Source organism: Polypterus senegalus, chromosome 15 (genome assembly GCF_016835505.1).
Source record: "Polypterus senegalus isolate Bchr_013 chromosome 15, ASM1683550v1, whole genome shotgun sequence".
Lineage (NCBI taxonomy): Eukaryota > Metazoa > Chordata > Cladistia > Polypteriformes > Polypteridae > Polypterus > Polypterus senegalus.
This window is the reverse complement of record NC_053168.1, coordinates 18,658,900-18,680,587: the sequence shown is the minus strand read 5'-3', so window position 1 is coordinate 18,680,587 and position 21,688 is coordinate 18,658,900. Positions and strand designations below refer to the sequence as shown.

Genomic DNA, 21,688 nt, shown 5'->3' with positions numbered 1-21,688 from the left:
ACACTGTCACTTCAAATTCGTGTTTTAGCCTTTTTTGGCCACTGCCTTTTTGCTGTAGACTACTTTTACATAAAGCCTTTTTTTGCAAAAACAACTGAAATGTCATTTCTCATAATAATATGTTCTGACCTCTGTTCTTTTCGTGTACATTAACGGAAGGTTCCCAGTTGGGATCAAGACATTGAATATTTTATTGTAAATGTCATGTTTAAACATGCAAAGAACAGAAGCCATTGTGGACCTGACTTGATACTACTGGAATGGTTACACAGGACCCATGCTGATGGGGGGTCAAATTTAGACCCTATTAGCTGCCTCCATTTAAATGATTTGAGATGACAAGAGGTGGATGGCTTCTTTAACATCAATAGTGAATATTATATCATATTATAAGTTTTAAATGGTATTTTGTTTTTAATTCTATGAGTAAGTAAAAACACTGTACTGTTATTTTTTTAATATGGGCATTTGGCTCTGAAGTGGCAGAAAGTATGCAAAAAAATAATTGATATATTATTAGAGGATATTTTTTTATGGGAGGCATAGTTAGAGCTTCTGCCCTCAAAAGGAGGTTTCCCTGTACCTGCAGTAGATCTGATCCTTATTTAGATGGCTGACTATTTTGGTTTTGTGTATTAATCTTTCCTTTGTCTTTGTAGGACTGTGATGTGTATTCTGAGTTTCACCAACATCCTGCAGATAGAAATACTGGGCCAGCATAACGTTTTGAATAATTAGCATTTTGCAAAAACTTGTGTCACGGTGGCACCGTCGTAGCACTGCTGCCTCGCAGTTAGGAGACCCGAGTTCGCTTCCCTGCGTGGAGTTTGCCTGTTCTCCCCGTGTCTGCGTGGGTTTCCTCCCACAGTCCTAAGACATGCAGGTTAGGTACACTGGCTATCCGAAATTGTCCCGTGTGTGTGTGCTTGGTGTGTAGGTGTGTGTGCCCTGTGGTGGGCTGGCGCCCTGCCCAGGGATTTGTTCCTGCCTTGCACCTTGTGCTGGCTAGGATTGGCTCCAGCAGACCCCTGTGACCCTGTAGTTAGGATATAGCAGGTTAGACAATGGATGGATGGATGGAAAAACTTGTGTCCAATTCAAAGTTGTTATCCTACTTTGTGCATCAGTGCAAGGATTGAGTCGAAGCTTGAATTTAAAAGCAACCATAGATAATGGCTGTGTGACATATTGGTTAAAATACTGGACAGTAAACTTTAAGACTATAAGTTTGGTTCCCATCATTGACTCATTAAATCACTTTGCGTAGTAGTCTTACCAATTACCAAAAAAAAAAAGGGATTTAGAACAGTTGCACTGATTCATGCTTTTAAGATATCTTGACACAATACAAAACTGATTGTTAATATGTGTGTCATACACCACAGTAAAATGCAGATGAATATAAAAATGGATGTCTCCAAAAATGAAGTAAAGGATTATATACAATTAAAATACAAAATAATTCATAATAAGGAATGTGTAGTTTTGTGATGAAAAGAGGACAAATAAAGATCATGAATGAAGAATGAAGTCAGGCAAGATGACACCTTTTATTGGCTGACTAAAAAGACTCCAATATGCAAGCTTTCGAGGCAACTCAGGCCCCTTCTTCAGGTGAGATGTAGTACAGAAACTGGAGGTCCCTGTGTTTATATGGACACCAGGACGGATACAACATTGGAAAACCTTTAAGTGAGACATCTTAAATGTAAAAAATGAATAAATCTCTTCACGCTAAGATTCATTAAGCAAGAGCGTAGAACAATGTATGGTCAAGATCTTCGGATAAGATAAACTGTCCAACAAAGACTTTGAAGTTTCTGATGAATTTTTCCATACAATGTGAGTCTGTAGTCGGGTTGTCTGTGTCAGTCCGAGAGATGCAAACAATCCTCATATCTGGCCATAAAACTCTTGTCTCTATTTAAATCATGTTGTAATGTGTTAAAGAAGATAGAAAACAACTGTCTTTAAAACGAAACAGGGCAAGCTGTAAGTTTATGAATGTAGATGCTGAATTTTGTAACTCTAAAATTTCGTCCATCTATTGTCAAATGTGCTTAATTAACTTGATGGTCGTCGAAAGCACAGTAAGTGGGCACCTATTCTTACACTTGATCATGTTCACCATTCACTTTCCCTGAGCTGTCAAGGCACACTACCAACAGACCGCTGTGCGTACTGCTGCTCTAATCTTTTTCTCAATTAGTATCGGCAGCAGCTGTTCACTGTGCTGCCATTGCACACTGGAAAATATGAGGTGGGCATTTGGTGAAGATATGGGACACCTTGAAGCCCTTTAGCAGTGGCGTCATTTTCAAGTGAAGTCCATTAGCCTCTGAGTCATTTGAGCTGACGCTAGCCTTCTGGTGGAGGATCACCTCTCAGGTCAAACATGTTCATTGCGCATTCATTGATGGATTATTCCATGTTGTGTTAGGAATGAGCACCCAAGATATAGAAAGGAATAGTGAGGGAAGGTAAAATACATTTTAACCTCATGGGATGTGCAGGACTGCAGTAACTACAGGGGAATAAAATTGATGAGCCTCAGCATGAAGTTATGGGAAGGAGTAGTGGAAGCTCGGTTAAGAAGTGAGGTGATGATTAGTGAGCAGCAGGGTGGTTTCATGCCAAGAAAGAGCACCACAGATGTGATGTTTGCTCTGAGGGTGTTGATGGAGAAGTATAGAGAAGGCCAGAAGGAGTTGCATTGCGTGTTTATGGACCTGGAGAAAGCATATGACAGGGTGCCTCGAGAGGAGCTGTGGTATTGTATGAGGAAGTCGGGAGTGGCAGAGAAGTACATAACACTTGTACAGGATATGTACGAGGGAAGTGTGACCGTGGTGAGGTCTGCAGTAGGAGTGACGGATGCATTCAAGGTGGAGGTGGGATTACATCAGGGATCGGCTCTGAGTCCTTTCTTATTTGCAATGGTGATGGACAAGTTGACAGACGAGATTAGACAGGAGTCCCCATGGACTATAATGTTTGCTGATGACATTGTGATCTGAAGCGAGAGTAGGGAGCAGGTTGAGGAGACCCTGGAGAGGTGGAGATATGCTCTGGAGAGGAGAGGAATGAAGGTCAGTAGGAACAAGACAGAATACATGTGTGTGAATGAGAGGGAGGGCAGAGGAATGGTGAGGATGTAGGGAGTAGAGTTGGTGAAAGTGGATGAGTTTAAATACTTGGGATCAACAGTACAGAGTCATGGGGATTGTGGAAGAGAAGTGAAGAAGAGTGTGCAGGCAGAGTTTAGAAGAGTCTCAAGAGTGATTTGTGACAGACGGGTATCAGCAAGAGTGAAAGGGAAGGTCTACCGGACGGTAGTGAGACCAGCTATGTTATATGGGCTGGAGACGGTGGCACTGACCAGAAAGTAGGAGACAGAGCTGGAGGTGGCAGAGTTAAAGATGATAAGATTTGCATTGGGTGTGACGAGGATGGAGAGGATTAGAAATGAGGACATTAGAGGGTCAGCTCAAGTTGGATGGAGACAAAGTCAGACAGGCGAGATTGCGTTGGTTTGGACATGTGCAGAGGAGAGATGCTGGGTATATTGGGAGAAGGATGCTAAGGATAGAGCTGTCAGGGAAGAGGAAAAGAGGAAAGCCTAAACAAAGGTTTATGGATGTGGCGAGAGAGGACATGTAGGTGATGTGTGTGACAGAACAAGATGACGAGGACAGGAAGAGATGGAAGAAGATGATCCACTGTGGCGACCGATAACGGGGAGCATCTGAAAGAAGAAGAGGAAGATCTGTATCTTTACCATTTAACTGGATGAGGCAATCTGGACATGATTCTCTGGTTCATTAACTTGTAGTTTTATGCTGTATTGATAGTTTGAAAATAAAGAAATACAATAATGGAGAATGGTGCAAAAACATGCACAGGATTGTTTCAACTCTAGTGTCATAGGTAAGCTGCCACTGTGAAGGACTTCTGGAACTTTTAATAGTTGGCTGGTGACATAGTGGATACACAACATTACAAAAGGTAAAGCAAATTGCAGAGCATAAATATAATTATTGCATCCATTGTAATTTTATGTAAAGTCATCAATATAAAATATGAATAACTTAACAATAATGAAAGGGTGTGTTTGCTATTTTTGATGTTTAGTTGAAACCAGACATTTTTCAATCCTAATATATAGAAAATAACTCTGAAATTATAATTACAAATTATTTAATGTCCAGTCCAGTTCTGGTTCCAGTCTTGTATCCAGTCATACTGAGATAGGCTCTGGTCTCTGTGACCCTGAACTGGATTAAGTTGATTTCATAATGGATGAGTAAATAGAACACTATATTCATTCTAGGAAATAAATACTTAAAGATTTGTTTAATACATTTTTTAAGTTTCAGTAAATTTTAAATGAATAAGTATAGCAAAAGATCATACAATGTTTTCAGAATAAAACAAATTCTATTCAAATACTTATAAGCATATGCGGTTTATCTGAAACCTCTTCCTAGTAACAGTGGAACCCAAAACGCTCAAGATTGTGATAGAGGTGCTGTCAAAAATAAATGAGAATTTTGCAACGTATTCAAAGCATGTAAAAATGATATTTTATTTGGTTTCTCCATATAGTCACTTTTACAATAAAGAATATTGAAAAGTGGGTGAAAAAACAATATACCTGTATGGTTTTCACTCAGATTTGGAACTGTAACTGTTTCATAGTGCACCTGATGCATTTACCAGATAAACTTTTATCAATTGTGTACTGAGTTATAACTGTATATATCAATAGCGCCTGATGACCCGGACTCTCTTGATTCAGATTTGAGTCGTAATTTTCTCAAACTAAATAAGGAGAAAACAGAAATTGTAGTGATTGGCAATGATGGATATAACGAGGGTATTAGAAATAAACTTGATCCATTAGGATTAAAAGTCAAGATGCAGGTAAAGAATTTAGCGGTAATTATTGACTCTGACCTGAATTTTAGATCATATATTAATCAGATTCCTAGGACAGCATTTTTTTCACTTAAGAAATATAGCATAAGTTAGAACATTAGAACATTAGTACAATCTAGACGAGAACAGGTCATTCAGCCAAACAAAGCTCGCCAGTCCTATTCACTTGTTTCCTCCAAGAAAACATCAAGTCGAGTTTTGAAAGTCCCTAACGTCTTACTGTCTACCACATTACTTGGTAGCTTATTCTAAGTGTCTATCGTTCTTTGTGTAAAGAAAAACTTCCTAATGTTTGTGCGAAATTTACCCTTAACAAGTTTCCAACTGTGTCCCCGTGTTCTTGATGAGCTCATTTTAAAATACAAGTCTCGATCCACTGTACTAATTCCCTTCATAATTATAAACACTTCAATCAGGTCTCCTCTTAATCTTCTTTTTCATAAACTGTAAAGGCTCAGCTCTTTTAATCTTTCTTCATAATTCAACCCCTGTAGACCTGGAATCAGCCTAGTCGCTCTTCTCTGGACCTTTTCTTGTGCTGCTATGTCCTTTTTGTAGCCTGGAGACCAAAACTGCACACAGGACTCCAGATGAGGCCTCACCAGTGTGTTATAAAGTTTGAACATAACCTCCTGTGACTTGTACTCCACACATCAAGGCGCTATATAACCTGACATTCTGTTAGCCTTCTTAATGGCTTCTGAACACTGTTGGGAAGTTGATAGCTTGGAGTCCACTATGACTCCTAAATCCTTCTCATAAGGTGTACTCTCGATTTTCCGACTGCCCATTGTGTATTCAAACCTAATATTTTTACTTCCTATGTGTAAGATTTTGTTAGACTTCTTATAACTTTGCAAGATGCTGAGAAATTATTTCACGCTTTTGTTTTCAGTCGACTAGATTACTGTAACGCACTCCTCTCAGGACCACCCAAAAAAGACATCAATCGATTTCAACGAGTGCAGAATGGAGCTGCCAGAATCTCAACTAGGAAAAGAAAATCCAAGCACATCACCCCAGTCTTAGTGTCACTACACTGGTTACCTGTGTCATTTAGAATTGACTTTAAAATACTGCTTATGGTTTACAAAGCCTTAAATAATCTGCTCCATCTTATATATCAGAGTGTCTGACATCTTATATTCCAAATCATAACCTTAGATTTTCAAATGAGGGTTTGCTTAGAATTCCAAGAGCTAAACTTAAAGGAAGTGGTGAGGCGGGCGGCCTTCTGCTGTTATGTACCTAAAATCTGAAATAGCTGACTGATAGAAATTCACCAGGCTAATACAGTGGAGCACTTTAAAAACTGCTAAAAACTCATTATTGTAACATGGCTTTCTCAGAGCTTCATTTCAGTTTAACCCTGATACTCTGTATATGCATGTAATTATCATTATCATTCCTCGTGGCTTCACAATCCATACTAACCCCTACTTTCTTTTTCCAGTTTCTGTGGTGTGATCTGCACCAACACCACCTGATCAAAGCACCATGCTGTCCCTACATTGATGGATTAAAGGCCATAAGTCCACATTACCATCATCATCAAGTCCTTCCATGAGAACCCTGAATACCATGAGGACTGATTGAGGTCACTGATGTTAGGTAGAATGCCTAGAGGGTGCTGGGTGGTCTCATGGCCTAAGATCCCGTGCAGATTTTATTTTTTTCTCCAGCCCTCTGGAATTTTTTGGTTTAGTCTGTCCTCCCTGGCCATCGGACCTTACTTTTATTCTATGTTAGTTAATATTGCCTAATTTTATTTTGTCTTTTTTCTCTTTCTTTATCCTGTAAAGGACTTTGAGCTACATCATTTGTATGAAAATGTGCTATAGAAATAAATATTGTTATTGCTATAAATTCAATATGCAGTTGTTTGAAACAAAATTAATTTTAAAATAAAAAATAAATAAATGGGTTTAATTTCAGACAAATGTTAAACACAACATGCCACAGAATGTACGAACATGATTAAATATTACACCATCTAGCTAGTCTGTCCAGATAATAAAAGAAGTAAGTAATGCTGCATTGAAGGAAGGAATTGAAACATTTCATTCTTTATATCCAGAATTCAGTAAAATATTTAATTAATCAAATAAACAGTCATAGTAAGCAAACTTAAATAATAAAAAATGTGACATTCTCTATCTATGCATTCATTTTGAGCAAATCATTCCAGCGCATCCAATGAAAATGTCAAATGAGTCAGTTTGCTGAGATATCCTGAATCTGATGAATTCTTTAACATTTTTTATTAATATGATGTCAACAAGGCAGACATTGTAAATGCACTGATTATTCCTTTTAACCCAAGTCAAATAATGGGTGCATATACCATTTTGTGCAACACGCACGATTATATATATATCGTTTAATTTAAATGAAATAGCTCACATGCTCAAGGCAGCACATCAGAGACACTCCATTTGCACTCAGTTTTGACCTGTACTTACCATGATTAAGCACGAGGACATCACTGAGCACATGAACTATTGGAGAAAAGTGACGTATCAGGTTGTGTGGTGCACATCAGTGTTATAAATGTACTTCTCTGTATTTATTGATATACATTTTATATAGCTCTGTGCAAGTACATTATTTGCTCAGTGTTTTGTATGGGGAAGTAGGGCAGTGCAGTTATCAGTGCTGCTCCTGAATTCTGGTCTGGCCACTTTTGTGGAGTTGTAATATTCCTTCAGTGTCTGAACAGACTTTCTATAGATCTATTCAACATCTCAGACACATATTATAGATTGATTAACAATACTAAAAGAGCCCGGTATGAGTGATGTTAAGATTTGTAACACATGCACGATTGGTCTCTGCTGTGTGGATAGTAATGCGTAAATTGACTCTCAATCTACTCGGCCGTCTCCTGGACATACTGTATGTCTGTGAGATGTGAAAGAACAAACTCACGACTAAAGTTTGACAACTTTTTTTTTTAATAACAACAAAAGGCAGCGGCCGGCACGGTGGTGCAGTTGTAGTGCTGCTGCCTCGCAGTAAGGAGACCCGGGTTTGCTTCCCGGGTCCTCCCTGTGTGGAGTTTGCACGTTCTCCCCGAGTCCAAAGACATACAGGTTAGGTGCATCGGTGATCCTAAATTGTGCTTGGTGTGTGTGTGTGTGTGAGCCCTGCGGTGGGCTGGTGCCCTACTTGGGGTCTGTTCCTGCCTTGCGCCCTGTGCTGGCTGGGATTGGCTCCAGCAGACCCCTGTGATGCTGTGTTAGGGTATAGCGGGTTGGACAATGACTGACTGACTGACTGACTGAGGGCAGCTTCCGCTTTGTTAAACCACATGTTTTTCTTTCCTCAGATTTTAATTGCTCTGGCTTCATCAAGCACCTTTCTATTAATATTATATTTTAACATTTTAAGGTATCTTGTTGGTTATTAAAATGTGCAAAAGTGTATCAGAATTTGACTTAAGGAGTTTGGTTTGTAAACAAAGTTTTAAAGACAGACCAAAGTATAAATATGTAAAAAAGGAAATTGTATTAATATTCTGTAAATAGTAAACAGGAAAATAACTTTTAGGTGACCATAGGTAGCGACCAGGGCCGGATTTAGATGAAAAGAGGCCGTAGGCTATTCCACCTGCCATTTTTAAGTTTGTTCAAATTGCTAACAATTTGAATGTAGGCCCCTCTTGATCTTGAGGCCCTAAGCTGAAGCCTCGTTAGCCCTATAGGAAAATCCGGCCCTGGTAGCGACTTAATTAAAGAGTCTCCATTCTTTCTGAAAGTATTATAAAAACCTGAAATAGTCTGTGAGCTCTGTTTTTCTGCCAAGTAACACGCTCATTAAATAATGAACTGTACGTGTCATACTCTAAGAAAATGTTTAAAAATTTGTAATTTTTACTGCTAAGGAAAATATACAGAAAGTAACTTACATTGGTGACACAGAAGAGTGAAATCAAAAATGTCGACAGGACAATGAACAAAGTGAAGAGCTCCCGATGTTTGTGCAAAAATTTAAACTCATCAATCAGGCCCGTGATAACAGACTCCATTCCACCCATCTAAAAAGAAAAAACAGGGAAAACCACACATAATGTAAAAAGAGTTTCTGGAGCTATATATATGACGTTTACATGTATTTATTTTGCCTAATTATTTTTTAAAGTTACACTGACTATTTCCTTAGTAAATGCTTTTATCACTTCTAGTATATACGTCCGCTGCTGATGACCATTTTCAGCTGTTTATCTGTAAAGAACAAAGATTGCTACAACTGAGCAAGTATTGTCTGATGCTAATTTTAACATTAAATCAAGGGTAGTTTAAATGAAAATACAAATTCATTAGAAACAAAAATTAATTGGAAATAGTTTGTATTCAATTTAGAATAAAGTACATATTCTTCATTTATTCTTTTTTCTGCACATTTTTTCAGGTAATCACTTGCTGTTTTATTTAGTACCTCTCACAAAGCACTTCACTACAACAATACAATTAATATATGATCATTGAAATGAATGAAAAATCACAAAGCTGTAATGAAACATTGCGAAGAGCATCTAAAGGTCAAGCTGAACGCACCTACTGGTAGTGAATTGACAGTAAGAGCAGACAGACCTCTAAGTGCGGACCACCTGAAGAAGGGAATGCCTGTGCTTCCATGAACTTGTGTGCAAACATATCCAGCCCTTTCCAAGATGCCCTCGTTGTGGTGCAGGAATGGCCTTGCGCAGTTCTTTCGGAGGCCAATTGCTTTTCTTGTGCACATAACTTACCCAGTGCTTAGCTCTTCTTCAGGCATGTCTGATGCTGCAGCATTTAGTGTTAAAGAGTCAGCCATCTGTATGTTTAAACAATTTGTAGGGTACAAGTTTGTGCTTCTGTTTTCAGACTGTGTATTACTGAAAGGTTCGTTTTACCTGACGTTTCTACACTCACCTAAAGGATTATTAGGACCACCACACTAATACGGTGTTTGACCCCCTTTCGCCTTCAGAACTGCCTTAATTCTACATGGCATTGATTCAACAAGGTGCTGAAAGCATTCTTTAGAAATGTTGGCCCATATTGATAGGATAGCATCTTGCAGTTGATGGAGATTTCTGGGATGCACATCCAGGGCACGAAGCTCCGTTCCACCACATCCCAAAGATGCTCTATTGGGTTGAGATCTGGTGACTGTGGGGGCCATTTTAGTACAGTGAACTCATTGTCATGTTCAAGAAATCAATTTGAAATGATTCGAGCTTTGTGACATGGGGCATTATCCTGCTGGAAGTAGCCATCAGAGGATGGGTACATGGTGGTCATGAAGGGATGGACATGGTCAGAAACAATGCTCAGGTAGCCTGTGGCATTTAAACGATGCCCAATTGGCACTAAGGGGCCTAAAGTGTGCCAAGAAAACATCCCCCACACCATTACACCACCACCACCACCACCAGCCTGCACAGTGGTAACAAGGCATGATGGATCCATGTTCTCATTCTGTTTACGCCAAATTCTGACTCTACCATTTGAATGTCTCAACAGAAATCGAGACTCATCAGACCAGGCAACATTTTTCCAGTCTTCAACTGTCCAACTTTGGTGAGCTCGTGCAAATTGTAGCCTCTTTTTCCTATTTGTAGTGGAGATGAGTGGTACCCGTGGGGTCTTCTGCTGTTGTAGCCCATCCGCCTCAAGGTTGTGCATGTTGTGGCTTCACAAATGCTTTGCTGCATACCTCGGTTGTAACGAGTGGTTATTTCAGTCAAAGTTGCTCTTCTATCAGCTTGAATCAGTCGGCCCATTCTCCTCTGACCTCTAGCATCAACAAGGCATTTTCGCCCACAGGACTGCCGCATACTGGATGTTTTTCCCTTTTCACACCATTCTTTGTAAACCCTAGAAATGGTTGTGCGTGAAAATCCCAGTAACTGAGCAGATTGTGAAATACTCAGACCGCCCGTCTGGCACCAACAACCATGCCACGCTCCAAATTGCTTAAATCACCTTTCTTTCCCATTCTGACATTCAGTTTGGAGTTCAGGAGATTGTCTTGACCAGGACCACACCCCTAAATGCATTGAAGCAACTGCCATGTGATTGGCTGATTAGATAATTGCATTAATGAGAAATTGAACAGGTGTTCCTAATAATCCTTTAGGTGAGTGTATATTAGTGCTTTGTAGTAAAATAGTTTGACACTGCTTTGATCATCACTGACGGTAAATTATAGGAAAGGTAATTCCCAGGAACCCATGACATTGTCAAAGTGGTTTAAATATTAGTAATATGTATTTAAAATTATTGAGGCTGCATACATTTTGTCATTAGATACAGTAACTATTAGACCATTAACTTGTGTGGCAGGCCCGGCCGGGACGCCCCATCTACATATGTTCTGGGGAGCAACCATGGGTGTCTCAGTACCTCCTTGGTGGCAGCCTCCCTGGCTGACGATGGTGCCTCAGTTTCCTGCTGGTTTCCATGGGAGATGGAGTTCTCCACAACCCTGTAGGGATCTGGGCCTGCCGCCAGGGGTGCTGCATGGATCCCGAGCCAACCTGGGCACCTCTACAGCCCCGCGGGAGGTGCAATTAGCAACAGGTGATCAAGCACCTGGAGCACTTCTGGGTGGGCTATAAATGGGGCCAGCCACCACCACTCAGTGGCCAGAATCATGAGGAAGAGGACGAGGTTGCCTGGAAGGAGTTATGGTGCCAGAGGAAAGATTGTGCTGTGTGGAGTTAAGTGCTTGTGGGACTGTGTATTGTCTGTGGGGTTCATAGGGAAGACGTGCCCCACAGGGAAGAAAACAAAAGTTTTTGCGTTATTTTATATGTGTCTCCGTATCAGTCTGTGTTGGGTCGGCGCCAATATGGCGCCACTGTTACACTTGCTGTTTTCACAATAGACATACACAGGTGTGTTCTTAATAAATGTGTTGAACACTATTCAGTTTTCAAACACTTATTTCATACCAAGGTCCTTCTATACTATAACAATGTGAAAATGATCCTAAATGTACATAACAGATATGGTTTGAGTGGTTGGCAAAATCATTTCTTATGCATTTCAATATGTACGTGTACTAAGAAAAGATTAGCTTTTTTATTTCCAACAGGTAGGACAGCGTTTTCAACCTTTAAGTATTTGTGACCCGAGTTTTCATAACAGTTTTAATCGCAGCCCCTAATGTTTTTGAAAGGAGCCCACTAATACCAATTTGTTCTTTTAATTAATAATATATCATAGATGCATATTTTATTATACCTACTTAACTTTTATCAACATTTATCTAACTCTATATTTATTTTTCTAGTATCAGAATGTAGTTCAAGTTAATTTGTTTTGGTTTCAATAGATGTATTGTTCATATTTTTGATTCTTGTTTTCACATCTTTGCCTTTTGTTACCAGCTCCCTAGGGGCCCGCCCACAGTTTGAGAACCACTGAGGTAGGATATGAAACCAATGTGTTGTGGGAAAAATAGAAACCAACAGTTAGCACTGTTTCTAAAACTGAAATACCAAAAAGGGTAACAAAATCCTGATCCTCCTCAGTGTATTGATTATATCTCACAAAGAAACATTTTGCAATAATAAACCATATCAATCTCTTCCTCCACATTTAGTAAATTTCTCTTATATCTGAATGATAACTACGGTAAGAGACTATTCGCTCATCTTTTTAAAAGACATTTTCTGATTACTATATTTATTTGTGATGATAAGGGAAATCAATTACTGCGTAGTTATTAGGCAGCTGTCTAGCATCAATCAGGAGTTTATGATAGAAGTGGAAGCCACTCTTGAGTAAATGGCATATTTCAACACAACACTGACTGAAGCATAAAGCCAAGGCAACATTAGAGTGGCTCTGACTGTCTTTGAGTGGCCCAGCCAAAGCCCAGACTTAATTCCCATAGAACCTGTGTGGAGACACCTGAAGATGGCAGCTTAGATGTACTTTCCGTTAAATCTAACAGAGCATAAGGATTTGCCAGGAAGAATGGGGTAAACTGCCCAAATCCAGGTGTGCAAAGCCTTACCAAGCTACTGTATAACTGCTGTCAAAGGGCTTCTACAAACAACTAAGTGAAGGGCCTGAATACTTCTATGAATGAGAGATTCCCATTTTGATTTTTAATAAATTTGCAGACCTTTCCGAAAACATGTTTTAACTTTCTCATTATGAGTTATTCAATATACACTCACCTAAAGGATTATTAGGACCACCATACTAATCTGGTGTTTGACCCCTTTCGCCTTCAGAACTGCCTTAATTCTACGTGGCATTGATTCAACAAGGTGCTGAAAGCATTCTTTAGAAATGTTGGCTCATATTGATAGGATAGCATCTTACAGTTGATGGAGATTTGTGGGATGCACATCCAGGGCACGAAGCTCCCGTTCCACCACATCCCAAAGATGCTCTATTGGGTTGAGATCTGGTGACTGTGGGGCCATTTTAGTACAGTGAACTCATTGTCATGTTCAAGAAACCAATTGGAAATGATTCGAGCTTTGTGACATGGTGCATTATCCTGCTGGAAGTAGCCATCAGAGGATGGGAACATGGTGGTCATGAAGGGATGGACATGGTCAGAAACAATGCTCAGGTAGCCCGTGGCATTTAAACGATGTCCAATTGGCACTAAGGGGCCTAAAGTGTGCCAAGAAAACATCCCCCACACCATTACACCACCACCACCAGCCTGCACAGTGGTAACAAGGCGTGATGGATCCATGTTCTCATTCTGTTTACGCCAAATTCTGACTCTACCATTTGAATGTCTCAACAGAAATCGAGACTCATCAGACCAGGCAACATTTTTCCAGTCTTCAACTGTCCAATTTTGGTGAGCTCGTGCAAATTGTAGCCTCTTTTTCCTATTTGTAGTGGAGATGAGTGGTACCCGATGGGGTCTTCTGCTGTTGTAGCCCATCCGCCTCAAGGTTGTGCGTGTTGTGGCTTCACAAATGCTTTGCTGCATACCTCGGTTGTAACGAGTTGTTATTTCAGTCAAAGTTGCTCTTCTATCAGCTTGAATCAGTCGGCCCATTCTCCTCTAACCTCTAGCATCAACAAGGCATTTTCGCCCACAGGACTGCCGCATACTGGATGTTTTTCCCTTTTCACACCATTCTTTGTAAACCCTAGAAATGGTTGTGCGTGAAAATCCCAGTAACTGAGCAGATTGTGAAATACTCAGACCGTCCCGTCTGGCACCAACAACCATGCCACGCTCAAAATTGCTTAAATCACCTTTCTTTCCCATTCTGACATTCAGTTTGGAGTTCAGGAGATTGTCTTGACCAGGACCACACCCCTAAATGCATTGAAGCAACTGCCATGTGATTGGCTGATTAGATAATTGCATTAATGAGAAATTGAACAGGTGTTCCTAATAATCCTTTAGGTGAGTGTAGATTGATAGGCAGAAATTACAAATGTTTGTGTCTATAATTAAATCTGCATATACTTTATGATTCCATTGTATTTTGCTGGGATTGGCTCCAGCAGACTCCTGTGACCATGTAGTTAGGATATAGCGGGTTAGATAATGGATAGATGGACACTTACATTGTATTGTCTATTATTAATGAAGAAACTGGTTTACCTGGACTGAACATCCACATACACTGACAAAGAGCACGTGCTACGCAAAGAAAGTGGCTGAGGCTGAGCCAAAACTGTGGGGCAGCAGCACTAACTAATGTATCACTGTACTGCCTTCAGTGAAAGTGCCTATGACTTTTTTATTTGCAAAATATTGATGTGACAACTAAGTTTAAAATCTACCTTACTTCTCTATTTCAGCAAAATTGAGGAATCTGTCTTTCATGCAGTCCCATATGGAAGCATTTGTGATTAAAGGATATTTACAGGGGCAGCACGGTGGCACAGTGGGTAGCGCTGCTGCCTCGCAGTTAGGAGACCCCGGTTCGCTTCCCGGGTCCTCCCTGCGTGGAGTTTGCATGTTCTCCCCGGTTTCCACCCACAGTCCAAAGACGTGCAGGTTAGGTGCATTGGCGATCCTAAATTGTCCCTAGTGTGTGCTTGGTGTGTGGGTGCGCCCTGCGGTGGGCTGGTGCCCTGCTCGGGGTTTGTTTCCTGCCTTGCACCCTGGGATTGGCAACCTGTGACCCTGTAGTTAGGATATAGTGGGTTGGATAATGGATGGATGGATGGATATTTACAGTTAATACCTATCAACAACGCATTAAAAAAATGTTAAAGGCCTCATTAATCAAGAATTTAAATGTAAATTATGAAAAGGTTTTGGAACCTACAGTCCTGTTCAGCTTTAAAACTACCTTGTGAGTTAGAGAAATACACAACAAGAAGCCCAAGAAAGAAACACTTGTATGGAACAAAGTAACCAGAAGCTGCTTGACTGAAGTAAAACACATAGCACTCATCTGTGGACCGAGTTTAAAACTCCTTCACTTAAACAAAACAATTTTCTATGGTTTTAAATGGCATCCTGACATAGTTCCAACTTCTTTCTTGCTTAAAAGCATGGTATGCATGTCAAATATTGAATAAAGGCCATGGAAAAAATGACCTGAAAAAAAGAGTCCACATCAGTACGCCAAATTAAAAATGGTTCCATTATAGATAATGTTATTATTGAAGACACGTTCAGAATCTACTTACAGCGCTGTCGATTCCCAGGGTCAGAAGCATTATGAAGAAGATGACTGCCCAGATGGAAGACCCAGGTAATGTAGCAATTGCTTCTGGGTATATAATAAACACGAGTCCAGGCCCTGGAGGGGAATTGTAGTGGGGAAAAAACATTAATATGACAAACCAAGTACTGTAGATCATATTATAATTACATTTTCATTGTTTTTTTCATAAATCCTGAGTTCAAATCCATAGCCAGGTTGTTGTCCATGTGGAGTTTTCAAGATCTCCCAGTGACTGCACGTGTTTTCCTAATTGTATGTCTCTGCAATAATATGTTTCCAGGAAAATATTTTTCTATATTATTATGGGTGTTAAATGGCATCTATGATAGTACTGTAACAGTAAAATAAATGTAGATGGTACAGAAGAAGATAGAGGGAAAGTAATAATATACCAACAACTATTACAGAGCCGAGAAACATCATTCACCCCCTCGGAAGATTTCACACTTTATTGTTATACATCACTGACGCACAGTGGATTTAATTTGGCTTTTTGTCACTGATCAATAGAAAAAGACTCTTTAATGTCAAAGTGAAAATAGATCTCTGCACAATGGTCTATATTAATTCAATAATCCATAGCAGAAAATAACACAGGAGTGAATACTTTATAGGCACTGTACTGTTAATGCCCATATTCTGTACATACAATGACCAGTACCTTTTTTTGCAAAAAAGGAAAAGAGAAACAAAAAAGAACTTGTGAATAATTAAAACACAGACCCTAACGTATCTAGGGACCCTAATTCATATGTTATTGGTTGGCAACAAAAATTTATGAGAGTTAGCATACTTCAGTGACTGAAGACAGTTCATTCAACTTTGTATCGAGTATGGGCTTGTCGCTGTACTTAAACTATTTATTTCTGTACTTTCCAGTTTTTCATCGCTTCTTGAAGTCTTATTTATCAGCATAACTGGTGAGAATTGGTTTCTGCTCCCTATATCCGCCTATGAATCCTGAAAACTGAAATCATAGGATAATCATCCATCCATCCATCCATATTCTAACCTGCTGAATCCGAATACAGGGTCACGGGGGTCTGCTGGAGCCAATCCCAGCCAACACTGGGCAGGAACCAATTCTGGGCAGGGTGCCAACCCACCGCAGGACACACACAATTTAGAAACCAGGGCCAATTTAGAAACGCCAATCCACCTAACCTGCATGTCTTTGGATTGTGGGAGGAAACCGGAGCGCCCAGAGGAAACCCACGCAGACACGGGAGAACATGCAAACTCCACGAGGGAGGACCCGGGAAGCGAACCCGGGTCTCCTAACTGCAAGGCAGCAGCGCTACCACTGCGCCACCGTGTATAATCATGTTCAGGAATATACAGATGATCACATATTGTTGAGGACTGCCTGTTGATGAGGTCCTAAGATATGGCCGACAATTCTTTAGCTTTACTTTATAGTGAAATGTGGAGTAAATACACTAGGTGGGCAATAAGTCACTGAATCTTCAATAGAAGTCCCAGAGTGTTGACTGTAGAGCGGATCTAGTATAGTGCGAAAATGAAAGTAAAATTACAAAATACAAAAAATGATAAATCAAAGTGAATGCATTATTTAATTTACAGCAAAGTAAATTAGTGTCTCACTAAGTGTAGTAATAAATAATTATAATGAAAGATTAACAGTTCACTAGACATATAAATGGTAATATTCTTAACTGTGACCCGACATTTGCGCGATAGACATATGTGCGTCGACAAAATAGCGCCAATCAAAACACGCCGTCAAAATTGTGCCGACAAAATCACGAAAGGTTCATTAAATATGAATGACTAGTTTAAAGCATATATAATAATGTTGATTTTAGAAGTCAATATTATGAGACACGGCATGCCATCAGCACGGCACGCAGATAGTCCTTAAGATCATGCCCTGCATATGTAGGAAGAATTGCAGCAAGGGCGTCCCACTCTCTTGGCCTCTCTCGCGATTTTGTCGTGAGCGCATTTGTCGAAAACCAGTTAGCGGGTTTGTCGGCACTCATTTGTCCGTTGCAGTTTTGTCGGGGCGCATATGTCTGTCGCGCTTTTGTCGCTGAACCATTCTTAACAGCCCCCCTTCACATCAAGTCGATTCAAGTTGGGGAGCATGCACTGGTATAGTATTTTGCTGCACCCACTACACGATGAAACAACTCGGGATCCCAGTTGGCAACCCTCCAGGCAGACACGCGGTCCAGTCCCACCCTCCGGAAATGACCCTCTATCTGCCGCAGCCAGGTGTTATGTGGGCAACCCCTTGGCCTGCTCTAGCCACTCGAGTCCCCAACAATAAGGATCATACGAGTTGGATCAGCCTCGGGGAAACGCGCCACGTGGCCGTAGTGCCATAACTGACGCTCCCTTACAATACAGGTAATGTGCCTCATTCGGGACTTCATGAGCAACCGCTCATTCGACACAAAGTCAAACCAACGGTACCCAAGGATTTAGCAGAGAGACACAGTAACAAAGGAGTCCAGTCTTTGTCTCAGGTCACTGGATAAGCGTCCATGTCTCGCAACCATATAACAAGACAGGAAGCAACAGGACCCCCTTCAGTAAAATTATATTTTATAATGCATATCGTTTATCTGAATTCCAGGCATCTTGTAAAGTCTGTAACTTTAAAATTACTGTTTTGTATATTATTAAGAAAATGAAGCACGAAAAGTTAATTGCTATCAGTTTTTATAGCTACTTAATGAATTCAGTTTGAGAGGAAGACAGGATTCTGACCTGGATGGGATGCAGTCGAGATCTTTTGGTGCAAAGAATTCATTTTTATTGAGTAGGAAGTCAGTTCATCTTTATTCATAAGAGTAATGACAAGTATGATTGAAGTAATATGCACTATATAACTATAATTGGTCAAGAAAGGTAGCTGAATTCACAACAATTCTAATAGAATATTTGTAGTTATACGAGGTGTGGCAGAAAAGTAATGAGACTGGCAACACTGCAAGCGATCTGGCAACGCTGCGCTGTCCTTGATAGAGCACGTGTATCAGTACCCTCCCATAGCTCAGTGCGAGTTTCAACTCCTTCCGTTAACTACGTGATTTTTGTGACTGCTATTAGTGTAGTTGTGTTTTTGGTTGTGCGTCACGCAAAATGGACCAGCGGAATTTGGAGCAACGTTGTGCCATTAAACGGCAAGTGTGACGTTTGAAAAGTTAAAACAGGCCTATGGGGAACATTCTTTATCCCGAGCTCAAGTTTTTCGCTGGCACAAATCATTTTTGGAAGGCAGAAAACACGTTGAAGATGAACACCGTTCAGGGAGGCCTTCAACTTCGAAAACCAATGAAAACATCGAACGTGTGAACACTCTTGTGAGATCAGACCGTCGTTTAACATTAAGAATGTTGAGTGAACAATTAAATTTGAACAGATTTACCGTTCATCAAACTTTGACTGAACATTTGCACATGCGAGAGGTCTGTGCCAAAATGGTGCCGAAAAACTGCCCTCTCCATAACAGAATTTTTGACCTCAAAAGGGAGTCCTGTGGTTCCCCAGCCCCCTTATTCACCTGACCTCAGTCCGTGTGACTTTTTCCTTTTTCCTAAACTGAAAAATGCCCTCAAAGGACGTCATTTCGGGACTTTAGAAAACATCCAAAAGAGTGTAATGGACATGCTGAAGACCATACCGGTTGAAGACTTCCAGCGCTGCTACCAACCGTGGGAACAACGTCTCCATCGGTGTGTAGCTGCCCAAGGGAACTACTTTGAAGGGGATGACATTGATGTTTGAAAAAAATAAAAACTTTGGTAAGTAAAAAATCAGTCTCATTACTTTTCTGCCACACCTCGTATTTTGGAACATACTATAATTCAAAGAATGTTAAAGTCAATTTATACCCAAATTTCAGGTTTCCACATTACATTCTTCAATTAACTGTGCCTTTCATGGCTCACCGCATCACAGCCTTATGTATGTCAAAATTAGATAATAACTAGCAGCACTGTTCCTCTTCACAGTAACCATGCCAAAATTTAAAACGGAGTACCAGGAAACTGAGGCAGCAGTACTAAACTCTGTGCCACTGTGTTGGAGAGAAAAATAGCTTGTTTAAATAAAGTTTCACTTATATGCTTAATCCAGGGATGAAACCAAGAAGAAGGAAAGGCTGCAGGTTGCATGAAATCTTATTTAGCAGCAAAAGGTGCTGCCTTGTGAGAAGTACAATTGACTAGCACTACAGCAAGCAGAACCATCTGTTTTATTAGACAATCTTTTCTGAAAGCTTGTTAAAAAACAACAGATATAAACATGCAACTATGACTGTTTCAGTGCATGGAATATACTAATAATGAATAGTCAATTACTGACATAAAGACATTTTTATTAATGGTCCTTGCTTTGGCGTACACAGTATGCTTGTTTGGGCTATAATGATAGAAATAAAATGATTGCTCTTATCTTACTCACCATCTGTGGCTACTTCCTCAAGAGCCACTTTATGTTTTTGAGACATGTATCCCAGGAAAGAAAAGATGACAAAACCAGAGAAAAAGCTGGTAAGGGAGTTGATGGAGCTGGTGATTATAGCATCTCTAAGTAGGAAAATAAAATTACAAAATTGTATATCAGTAACATTGTGCTTTGTTCTTGTATATACATCTTTTGTATAGTATTTTTATGACAGACACACATCTCCATCCTCAGTTTAATAAAAATAATAAACCAGCCGACACCTCTGCAACTAAAGTTGAACAGTTGATTAGTACTGTAGATGAGGGGTTTCAGAGACCCCATTTCAATTTAGGACTTGATCACTCTATCTGTGGGGTTTCTATAACTTTTCAGTTTTATTCTCATGTGCCTTAATCTTCATGTTGAGTTAACTGGAGATTTTTCATTAGACCAGTATAAACAAGTATATGACTGGTTGACGTCTGGCACCCAGTAAAACCAAGATAGGCTATGTAATAGAAAAAGTTTATTCACAATTCCTACTGGAGTGATTGATACCCAATAATATGCAGACTCAAAGAAATGTTTGCCCTCTACTAGCATTGACTTCTACTCATTACACTCAATTCCAGAAGCAGATGATGTCCCCCACAGTCATCTTAGCATAGTGACCACTCCTGCTAGAAGGTCCTACAGCACGTGAGTCAAGCTTAGTGTTTCTAACCCAGGTACAGTGAATTGTTGTCTGGCTGGCTGCCATACCCCACAGCTCATTAGTACCCAGTATTACCACCAGGCTAGTTTCCCTTGCTACTATCTTGAGAAAGGAAAAAATATGGACTGTCTTATGCTAAGTTTCTACCAAATATCTCTTTTTCCAGTAAACCAATTCTATTATTTTCCAGAAACTGAGTTACACATATAAAATGTGATGTTAGGGTATCCCATCTGTCCTTATTGGTGAAAAGGAGTGCACCAAGGTTTAACTGTACAATGTACCATCCCTGTTCCCTTTCATTTGCAATGGCACCTGTACCATATAAATATTAACGGAATTTTCGAAAAGTAATACATGAAGGCACAATTCCAAACAAGATTTAGATTAGAATATATTTCTGCATCAAACATGCACCATACTGTATATTTTATTCTATACATTTAGAGGAACTTGCAAACTGTTGTCTGGCCTTAGGTATGCCAGTATCAAAGTTGGCACCTCTTGGTGTTCAAAAACAGTTTTTACTCCTCTGCAGACTATCATCTCAATAATGTGTGCCATAGGTAGAATACGCAAGTAAACTTTATATTAAATGTACATGAATTATTCATCGACATACTATACCTAGTCATGTAAGCGTTCTGTATTGCACTTGTTTTGTCATGTTTTGTAAATGGGTGATATGTACCTGACTGGAGAGACTGAGTAAGATTTCCTATGTGCATTTGTACACAAGGCAAGATAAAGAATCTTCAACTTCATAGGTAACTTAATTAATTCTTTAATAATTCTTTGCATTTATATGCTGCTTTTCTCACTACTCAAAGCACTCAGCAATTACAGGTTAAGGGCCTTGCTCAAGTGCCCAACAGAGCAGAGTCCCTTTTGGCATTTACAGGATTCGAACCGGCAACCTTCCGATTGCCAGTGCAGATTCCCAGCCTCAGAACCAC

The 21,688-nt window shown here is 39.9% G+C and overlaps 1 protein-coding gene across 1 annotated transcript in view; it reads right to left on the bottom strand.

Moving 5' to 3' along the window:
- The window catches only part of slc6a3 (solute carrier family 6 member 3), a 142,164-nt gene that overhangs the window by 56,224 nt on the left and 64,252 nt on the right, over positions 1-21,688 (bottom strand). Inside the window, exons 8-10 of the mRNA XM_039737344.1 lie at positions 20,033-20,157; positions 15,561-15,673; positions 8,846-8,974 (exon numbers count right to left, since the gene is read on the bottom strand). Coding sequence (XP_039593278.1) covers positions 8,846-8,974; positions 15,561-15,673; positions 20,033-20,157 — 367 coding nt within the window. The remainder of the gene's footprint in view (positions 1-8,845; positions 8,975-15,560; positions 15,674-20,032; positions 20,158-21,688) is intronic.